The sequence below is a fragment of the Vicia villosa genome, linkage group LG4 (assembly GCF_029867415.1).
Source record: "Vicia villosa cultivar HV-30 ecotype Madison, WI linkage group LG4, Vvil1.0, whole genome shotgun sequence".
Taxonomy (NCBI): Eukaryota; Viridiplantae; Streptophyta; class Magnoliopsida; order Fabales; family Fabaceae; genus Vicia; species Vicia villosa.
The window spans coordinates 101,487,295-101,498,136 of NC_081183.1; the positions used below are offsets into that span (position 1 = coordinate 101,487,295).

Consider the following 10,842-nt stretch of genomic DNA (forward strand, 5'->3'; position numbering starts at 1 on the left):
TCTATTTTCTTTATTTTTCATTTCATTTTTTGTTATATGTGTGGTTCTGATTCTATTACTTGCGTGGTTCTGTTACAAGTGATACATTATGGACAAATCCTAACCCGGATTAAGTACACATAAGAAATTAGGTGGAGGGTATAGTCATGTGCAGGCGCACGTGAGAATCCTTCCGCTCAGTGGAGGTTCCTTGTTGGTAATATATGTTTAGCATGTTTCGTAGCGAAGACATTATTACTTTCATTGAACTGTAGAAGCTGAGAGACCGTAGAACCCCAACCCATCCTGGCCTTATTAGGTTGTGGTGCAGAAACTATTCAGGTGAAGACTTGGATTAGTTGTCATGCGGAGAACCACACTCAGACGAGTTTTTCTTGAGAATATTACTGGCTCATGAGTTTAATTGTGGAAGGCCGGTAATATCCGAAAGAAAAATGTAGACTCTGACGTATCAGTAGAACATGTCATGCAGGTGATTAACTAGATCTATCCCATTTTTGGTTCTCTGACCTCATGCTCGTGACTTTGGACCTTTGAACCTATGCGTTACCATGTTTGTGTTACCATGTTTGTGTTACCATGTATGCGTTACCATGTTCGCGTTACCCTGTTTGCGTTACCATGTTTGTTTCACCATATGTGGCATCCACGCATCCATGCATTCATACATTCATTAAAAAACCCATCTTTTTCCATAAAAAAACATGATTTTTCCAAAAAAAATTTAGAGAATTTTCTTTGCAAACATTATAGGATTAAGTTATGGAAAAAAGGTATACCAAAAAGTACGGTTTCAAAACGCCTGATGTAGAAAGACTGATAGAGTTAGCATCTTCTGTACAAGATCCTTCTAATTTTAGGAAAAGTTATGGAAAGCTTTTGCCTATCCTGAACACTCATGTTGATGAAGGACTTCTCAAAACTCTGGTTCAGTTCTATGATCCCGTCTACCGTTGTTTTACCTTTCCGGACTACCAGTTGGTACCGACCTTGGAAGAATATGCCAATCTTTTGGGTATTCCTGTGTCTGACAAAATACCCTTCAATGGTTTGGAAGCCATTCCTAAGTCACACGTCATTGCAGCAAGTACCCACATGAAAAAGTCTGAAGTAGAGAGTAATTGGACTACCAAAGGAAACCTCCCGGGTTTAACCTCACACTTCCTGATAAAGAAAGCCTTTGATTTCATCGAAACTGGTAGCATGATAGCTTTTGAAGCTGTACTAGCCTTGCTCATCTATGGGTTGGTTCTGTTTCCCAATGTCGACAACTTTGTTGATATCAATGCCATAAAGATCTTTCTGATTGGAAATCCTGTTCCGACTTTGCTTGGTGACATGTATTTTTCTGTCCATCATAGGAATCGCCAAGGCGGTGGAATCATTGTATGTTGTGCACCTTTGTTGTTCAAATGGATTGTTTCACACTTACCTGAGTCTCCTATTTTCACGGAAAACCGAGAAGGTTTGCGTTGGCCTCGAAGACTTATGTCTCTTACTAATAATGATATTCGTTGGTATACCTTGGCTCGCTGTGGTACAGAAACCATTGAAAGTTGTGGAGAGTTCGCCAACGTACCCCTCATTGGTACACAAGGAGGAATTAACTACAATCCGGTCCTGGCCCGACGACAACTCGGGTATGCAAATTCAGTTAAACCTGTTGGTCCCTCAGTAGAAGGATACTTTTACCGAGAAGGGGATAATCCTAAAAGGTTGAAAGCGAGAATGGTGAGAGCTTGGTACGACGTCCGATGGAAAGAAAAAGGCGAGGAAAGAAATTGCATTGCCATGGACGCCTACACCTGCTGGGTAAAGAAAAGAGCAAAGGAGTTTCAAATGCCTTATGCTTATGAAAAACCCATGTTTCCTGCAGTGTCTCAACGACCCAACATTCCCACTATGGAGGAATACCAAGACACCTTAGCCAAGATGAGGACAGAAAAAGATGCTTGGGAAGAAAAGTTTCGTAGCACTGAGGTGGAAAATAGAAAGTTGAAGAAAAGAGTGAAAGATCACGAAGAAACTCTCTATTATCAAGATGGATGGCTCATGAGCAAAGATGAGAAGATTCGTCAGAAAGACGCTGCAATCAAGAAGTACATCAAAGAAAGCAAGAAAAATCTTGAAGGCTCGACAAGCAACGCTCCGACTCCTGATGATTGGAAGAATGTTGTTGACAAGCTGAGGACTGAAAAGGCCGAATTGAAAGCTTACTATGGGAAAGAAATCATGAAGCTCAAGCTGCACAATGCATTTGGTTCTTCGTCTGATGAAGATGCTTAGGATTGTTTAGCTTTTTTTATTTATCATTTGCTTTTGTAAGGAGCTACGCTCCAATGTTGTAACATTTCCCATTATTGCAATAAAAAATAATTAAAAAAAAATGAATAAAAGAACAGTTTGTGTTCAAATGTTTGCAAGGAAATAATCTTTAAAATGTTTGGAAAAATCATAAATTTCTTTTTAGCATACATCATTCCGCATATCGAGTCTGTTGTATAGAGTCTCATCTTTTGGATCTTTCTCCATTAGATCGTCAAGCTGTCGCGTCTCAAAGTTTCTCGACCGCGCTCGCAATCAGATCACAGATACAATACTCGTTCAAGCAGAAGAAGAGTAATGGAACACTCTGAACAAGAGAATATTGAGCTTCGTGGTACGGTGACCACCCTTCAGGAAAAGTTGGAAAGTCTCACTACTCTGGTTGACTCCTTAATGGCCGCACAGAATCAGCCGCCGCCACCCAACAATCAAGCAACAGTAACATCTGAAGTCACTACTCCAGTTTCTACGGTTGCAATCGGCATTCCATCTTTCTCCATGCCAGAAGGTTGGGGCACGCCTTTCAGCTTTGGTACAGGTTTCCGCCATAATTTCTCTGGGGTTCAAACAGCTACAACTGAAGCACCTGCTGCACAAGGTTCAGCATTTATTCCACATTCAGGGGTAACTTTTTCCCAAATCACTATGGCACTTTCTCAACCCACTATGACGGTTCCGACTCCTATGGTTCACACTGTTCCTTACGGAGACAATGAGATTTATCATGATCAAGGTGATAGCACAAATCCGCGTAATCTTGTGGAAGATCTCCAAGAACAGTTCAACAAGATTCAATTGGAAGTCAAAGCTATTCGTGGCAAAGATTTGTTTGGAAAGAATGCCCAGGAGCTGTGTTTGGTTCCCAGTGTACAAATACCTGCTAAATTCAAGGTCCCAGACTTTGAGAAGTACAAAGGCAGTTCTTGTCCGCAAAGCCATCTTGTGATGTATGCCAGGAAGATGTCTACTTATGCAGATAATCATCAGTTGCTTATCCATTACTTTCAAGACAGTTTGACGGGTGCCGCACTGAAGTGGTACACAGGCTTGGATAGCACTAATATTCGAACATTCAATGACCTAGGTGAGGCCTTTGTCCGACAATACAAGTATAACTCGGATATGGCTCCGGATAGAGATCAGCTTCGATCCATGGCTCAGAAAGACCATGAAACTTTCAAAGAGTATGCCCAACGATGGAGAGAAACTGCTGCTCAGATTAATCCACCGTTAAAAGAGAAAGAGATGACAAAGATCTTCTTGAATACTCTCAGTCCGTTTTATTATGAACGCATGATTGCTAGTGCTCCAAGTGATTTCACCGAAATGGTAAACATGGGGATGCGTCTAGAAGAAGGAGTCCGAACAGGACGTCTAACTAAAGAAGGTGGATCTTCCAGCGGAACCAAAAAGTTCGGAAGTGGTTTCCCAAAGAAGAAAGAACAAAGTGTTGACATGGTATCCCAAGGGAGGCCAAGAGGAAATGTCAATCGTCAGCGACAGGTTGCTTCTATCACACCAGTCGTTAACACAACACCAAATCCGGGATTCACTCCTCAATTTCAACAACAACAGCCTCGACCACAGGCTCAGCAGTTTAACAATAATCAGAATCGTGTACAAAGAGCTCCACAGTTCGATCCGATTCCAATGACGTACACAGAATTGTACCCTGCTTTGATTGAAAGAGGTCTTGTTCAAACTAAAGCACCACCACCCGTACCTGAGAAACTCCCATGGTGGTACAAAGCTGAGGTCTCATGCCCTTATCATCAAGGAGCACCTGGCCATGATCTCGAGCATTGCATAGCTTTGAAACATGAAGTTCAGAGGTTGGTTAGGTCTAATCTCCTCTCTTTCAGAAATTTGAATCCTAATGTGCAAGCAAATCCGCTGCCCAATCATGGAGGGCATGTTGTAAACATGGTGTACGGATGTCCTGGTCCATACCGAGTCTATAATATCAATTTCTCAAGAGCTGATTTGGTACAAATGCACGCCACTCTCTGTCGAGGGCCGAGTTTTCGCCAGCATCAATATGGTTCCTGTAGCATATGTTGTGTAGATCCTCACGGATGTTCGATTGTGAGAAGAGATCTCCAAGTACTGTTGGATAATGGTACTATTCAGATCTACAGAAATAGGGATGAAAATGAAGTTAACATGATAGGATGTTATCCGCATGAGCTTTTAGTCTCAGATATCAACTCGGAAATGCCTACCGTTAACGTCATCGTTCCTCATTTCAACATGCCTGAGCGCATGGAAGTTACCTACAACAAGCCAAAGGTTCCTATTGCTCCTTTGATCATTTGTCTACCTGGACCTGTTCCTTATGACTCTGACAAGGCAGTTCCATACAACTACAGTGCAACAATGATAAAGGATGGACAAGAAGTTCCTTTACCAACTCTCTCATCTGTCGTAAACATCGCTGATGTGAGTCGAGTAACAAGAAGTGGACGTGTGTATACTCCACTACCTTCAAAGCAGCCTGTTGCTCCTGCAACCGGACAAAATCCTATCAATACACCAGTAGGGAATCCCGAGGAAACTCCTGTCAGTAATACGAACACTGATGTTGGTCAATCCAGTGGAACCAATGTGAATCCTGACTTTGATGAAATTTTGAAGCTCATCAAAAGAAGTGAATACAAGATTGTGGATCAGCTTATGCAGACTCCTTCAAAAATCTCAATACTTTCATTGCTGTTGAATTCAGAAGCCCACAGAGAAGCCCTGATGAAGGTCTTGGATCAAGCTTTTGTCGATCATGATGTGACTGTTGATCACTTTGATGGGATAATAGCCAACATAACAGCTTGTAACAATTTAAGCTTCTGTGATGAAGAACTCCCTGAGGAAGGAAGAAATCACAATCTTGCTTTGCACATTTCTATGAACTGTCAGTCAGATTCTTTGTCTAATGTACTGGTAGACACCGGATCTTCCTTGAATGTGATGCCAAAGACGACTCTTGCTCGCTTGTCTTACCAAGGGATGCCTATGAAATTCAGTGGTGTAGTAGTCAAAGCATTTGATGGATCGCGAAAATCTGTTATCGGCGAAGTCAACCTTCCCATGACAATTGGTCCACATACATTTCAAATCATCTTCCAAGTCATGGACATTCAAGCTGCTTATAGCTGCCTATTAGGACGACCATGGATTCATGAAGCAGGGGCAGTAACTTCTACGCTCCATCAAAAGTTAAAGTTTGTAACAAATGGAAAATTGGTAACAATAAGTGGAGAGCAAGCCTTGATGGTGAGCCATTTATCCAATTTCTCTTTCATAAGTGCTGACAGTGAGGAAGGAACGCAGTTCCAAGGTCTCTCTTTAGAAGAAGAATCTTCCAAAAAGAAAGCATCAATCTCTTCATACAAAGAGGCGGTAAAAGTAGTGAAAGATGGAGCTACCACTGGCTGGGGGCAAGTTTTGATCCCTACCAAGAATGAAACCAGAGCAGGTCTCGGATGTTCACCAACATTCTCAAACTGCACCAAGAAGGATGAAACCCTTCGACCGATCAAAGAAACATTCATTAGTGGAGGATTCCTTAACCCAATTCCTCAAGAGGTTAATGTCCTTATCGAAGAATGCATTGAAGAAGGTCTACCTGATCCTGAAGAAGAATGGAAATGTTATCTCAATGACTCGGGATACATATCTCAGGAAGAACCATATCCTCCTTTAGAGAAATCCAAAGGCAAAGAAACTGAGCCTGTTCCTGCAGAAATCTGGGACACCTTGGGACAACCAAGTGGAAAATTTGATTATATGGTGAAATACACTGCACCTGAAAGTTACAAGATTGCCATGGAAGATATCCAACCAACTGGATGGGGAGATTCCTTTGAATATGATAGTCAACCAGAAGAGGTTTATCAGCCCTGTCAATTTTCTCAGCAGCCTGAAATTACTGAAGATTTCGGATTCAATGCATCTACCAAGATTAACAATCCTGAAGATGGTTATTATCACATAAATGCCATTTTTGAAGATGAAGGGGGAGATGGCCCCGCAACTGACTCGGAAAGTGTCGCTGACAATGAGTCTCTTCATCCTGAAGACTGGGAAATACATCCTGAAAATTCTGAAGATTGTGACTCGTCTTATGCTCTTCAAGAAGTAGAAGAAGACCGTTTCAACTCTACGAAGAACAAGGTTGACAAACCAGGACCTTCAAATCCTGCTCGACCAGCGGTCAATGTCAATACTGAAGATAATTCTGGGGAGAATTTTCCTGAATACATAATACACAGAGGAGTTCGTTGCTACTGGAAGGCTGTCGACGTTCCGAATGTTGTTCGCCGCTCAAAGTAATCACCTCGCTGTTATTTTGACCTCCTGCCTTGCCCAAAGCAGAGAGATGTTTTATAGGGCTTTGCTTTTAAATGTTCCGCCCAAATAACTTTGTGTATAGGGCTTTGTTTTAAAAGTTTCCCTCTTTGTCCTGCCCAAGACAAATGAGTTTGTGTTTAGGGCTTTGTTTCAAAAATGAATCATAAATAAAGTGTCATTTTGAATTCCCTACACTATGTGTTTTATTTTTTGCTTTTTTCTGGAAATGGTAATCCTAAAAAAACCAAAAAAAAAAAACACTTTCTCAAAAAAATCTGCATACACTCTTGCATTCATAAATTTTCTGAAATAAATATAAATCACATGTGCAGATTTACTATTGATAAACCCATTGAATGCAATAACCCTATGCCCTCTCCCAACTTTGAGTTTCCTGTGTTCGAAGCCGAAGAAGAGGAAGAAGAGGAGATCCCGGACGAGATCTCTCGATTACTTAAGCACGAGGAAAGAGCCATTCTGCCTCACAAAGAGCCTTTAGAAAAGATCAACTTGGGTTCTGAAGAAGACAAAAAAGAAGTGACCATTGGATCGCTGCTTGATGCTGATGTCAAGAGTAAGTTGACAGACCTTCTCAAAGAATATGTTGACGTGTTTGCCTGGTCCTACCAAGACATGCCTGGGTTGGATACCAATATTGTTCAGCATTACTTGCCATTGAAGCCAGAATGTCCGCCGGTTAAGCAGAAATTGCGAAGGACTCACCCTGATATGGCTAACAAGATCAAAGTGGAAGTTCAGAAACAGCTCGACGCAGGTTTTCTTGTCACCTCAGAGTATCCTCAATGGTTGGCCAACATAGTGCCAGTTCCGAAGAAAGATGGAAAAGTTAGAATGTGTGTTGACTACCGTGACTTGAACAAGGCCAGTCCAAAAGATGACTTTCCATTACCACATATCGACATGTTGGTTGATAACACCGCTAAGTTCAATGTCTTTTCCTTCATGGACGGGTTCTCCGGTTATAATCAGATCAAGATGGCTCCTGAAGACATGGAGAAGACATCTTTCATCACCCCATGGGGTACCTTTTGCTACAAAGTGATGCCGTTTGGATTGAAGAATGCAGGCGCAACTTACCAAAGGGCGATGACTACTCTCTTTCATGACATGATGCATAAAGAAATTGAAGTTTATGTGGACGACATGATAGCCAAGTCCAGCACAGAAGAAGAACATATTGAATACCTTTTGAAGTTGTTTCAACGGTTAAGGAAATATCAGCTTCGCTTGAATCCTAACAAATGTACTTTTGGGGTTAGATCTGGAAAACTCTTGGGTTTCATTGTCAGCCAAAGAGGAATTGAAGTGGATCCCGACAAAGTCAGAGCTATTCAAGAGATGCCTGCACCAAAAACTGAAAAACAAGTAAGAGGATTTCTCGGACGATTGAACTATATCTCCAGATTTATCTCTCAAATGACTGCTACTTGTGGGCCGATTTTCAAGCTTCTCCGCAAAGATCAAGGGGTTGTATGGACTGAAGATTGCCAGAAAGCGTTTGACAGTATCAAAGAGTACCTGTTAGAACCACCAATATTGATTCCTCCAGTTGAAGGAAGACCATTAATCATGTACCTTACTGTGTTGGAAGAATCCATGGGTTGTATGCTTGGACAGCAAGATGAAACCGGTAAGAAGGAGCATGCCATCTATTACCTGAGTAAGAAATTCACAGATTGTGAGTCTCGTTACTCCATGCTCGAAAAAACGTGTTGTGCTTTGGCTTGGGCTTCAAAACGTCTCCGCCAATACATGATCAACAATACTACTTGGTTAATCTCCAAAATGCATCCGATCAAGTATGTCTTTGAGAAGCCTGCCTTAACAGGAAGGATTGCCCGATGGCAAATGCTGTTATCCGAATATGACATTGAATACCATGCTCAAAAAGCGGTCAAAGGAAGCATTCTCGCCGATCATTTGGCGCATCAACCAATTAATGAATATCAATCTCTCAAGTTTGACTTTCCTGATGAAGATGTCTTGTACTTGAAAATGAAAGATTGTGACGAACCGTTACCTGAAGAAGGTCCTGATCCTGGATCAAGATGGGGCCTAATTTTTGATGGAGCAGTAAACGCTTTTGGAAATGGAATTGGGGCAATCATCATCACTCCCAAGGGTACTCATATCCCGTTCTCCGCCAGATTGCTATTTGATTGCACCAACAACATCGCAGAATATGAAGCTTGTATCATGGGTCTCGAAGAAGCCATTGACTTAAGGATCAAAATCCTCGACATATATGGAGATTCAGCCCTTGTGATCAACCAAATCAAAGACAAGTGGGAAACTTACCACCCTGGCTTGATTCCTTACAGAGATTATGCAAGACGTCTGTTGACTTTCTTCAACAAGGTTGAATTGCATCATATACCTCGAGATCAGAATCGAATGGCAGACGCCTTGGCTACTCTATCTTCCATGTTCAAAGTTAATCACTGGAATGATGTGCCTACAGTCAGAATCACGCGCCTTGAAAGGCCCGCCTATGTGTTTGCAACTGAAGCAGTCATCGATGATAAACCGTGGTTCCACGACATCAAACGCTTCCTTCAAACTCAAGAGTACCCGCTTGGGGCATCAAACAAAGATAAGAAAACTCTAAGGAGACTTTCTGGCAGTTTCTTCCTGAACGGAGATGTGCTATACAAAAGAAACTTCGACATGGTTTTGCTCAGATGCGTGGACAGACACGAAGCAGACATGTTAATGCATGAAGTGCATGAAGGGTCCTTTGGAACTCATTCAAACGGGCATGCAATGTCCAAAAAGATCTTAAGAGCAGGTTACTATTGGTTGACAATGGAATCTGATTGTTATAAACACGTGAAGAGATGTCACAAGTGCCAGATCTACGCAGATAAGATCCATGTGCCACCGACTCTACTCAACGTTCTCTCATCTCCGTGGCCTTTTTCCATGTGGGGTATTGACATGATTGGAATGATCGAACCGAAAGCTTCAAACGGTCATCGTTTCATCTTGGTAGCCATTGATTACTTCACCAAATGGGTCGAAGCAGCATCTTACGCCAATGTTACAAGACAAGTGGTTGTGAGGTTTATCAAGAATAACATCATTTGCCGATATGGTATTCCCAGCAAGATCATTACTGACAATGGTTCAAATTTGAACAACAAGATGATGAAAGAATTATGTGAGGAATTCAAGATTGAGCATCATAACTCTTCTCCTTACAGACCAAAAATGAACGGCGCCGTTGAAGCCGCCAACAAGAACATTAAGAAGATTGTCCAGAAAATGGTCGTCACTTACAAAGACTGGCATGAAATGCTGCCATTTGCTTTACATGGGTACCGTACTTCAGTGCGTACTTCAACAGGGGCAACTCCCTTTTCTCTAGTATACGGCATGGAAGCTGTGCTCCCCGTAGAAGTTGAAATCCCATCAATGAGAGTCCTCATGGAGACTAAGTTATCAGAGGCTGAATGGTGTCAAAGCAGATACGATCAGTTGAACTTAATCGAAGAAAAACGTATGACTGCTCTTTGCCATGGACAGTTATACCAAGCAAGGATGAAACAAGCTTTCAACAAAAAGGTTCGACCTCGTGAATTTCGAGAAGGCGACCTCGTGCTTAAAAAGATCTTGTCTTTTCAACCAGATTCTAGGGGCAAATGGTCTCCTAATTACGAAGGCCCGTATGTTGTCAAAAGAACATTTTCTGGCGGCGCCATGATTCTTACAACCATGGATGGTGATGAACTCCCACATCCTGTGAATGCTGATGCAGTCAAGAAATACTTTGTCTAAAAAATACAAAAAGAACAGCTCGGTAAGTCGAAAACCCGCAAAGGGCGACTTAGGCAAAAATGAGCGTCTCGGTGGACTGAAAACCCGAAAGGGCGGTCCAGGCAAAAATTAGAGACAATAAACAGAAAAATTCATCCTGGTAGATTGAAAACCTGAAAGGGCAATCTAGGCAAAAATTAGGGATTTATGACAAAGTAACTGCATCAGTCTATACTTCGTCACCTGAGGAGTCTTTTTTCATCAAAGGATCTTCAATCAAATCATCGCCAATCTGAAGCGACAAGCACAGTTGGAACTCAAAGTTGTTAGGGAATAGTGGTTATTGCTTTCAATGTAGCCTTTTCCGCATAAATTACCATTTCCAACTTTTGTAAA

At 41.8% G+C, this 10,842-nt stretch overlaps 1 protein-coding gene across 1 annotated transcript; it reads left to right on the forward strand.

Moving 5' to 3' along the window:
* The first annotated feature begins 7,017 nt into the window (after window positions 1-7,017).
* On the forward strand, window positions 7,018-10,467 carry LOC131599396 (uncharacterized). The gene has a single exon (XM_058871769.1). It carries the CDS (start codon window positions 7,039-7,041, stop codon window positions 10,465-10,467), a length of 3,429 nt encoding a protein of 1,142 aa, XP_058727752.1. The 5' UTR covers window positions 7,018-7,038.
* The last annotated feature ends 375 nt before the right edge of the window (window positions 10,468-10,842 follow it).

What these genes read in the sequence shown, in the direction of transcription:
- LOC131599396 (XM_058871769.1), top strand. Translation starts at nt 7,039, where the DNA reads ATGCCCTCTCCCAACTTTGAGTTTCCTGTGTTCGAAGCCGAAGAAGAG.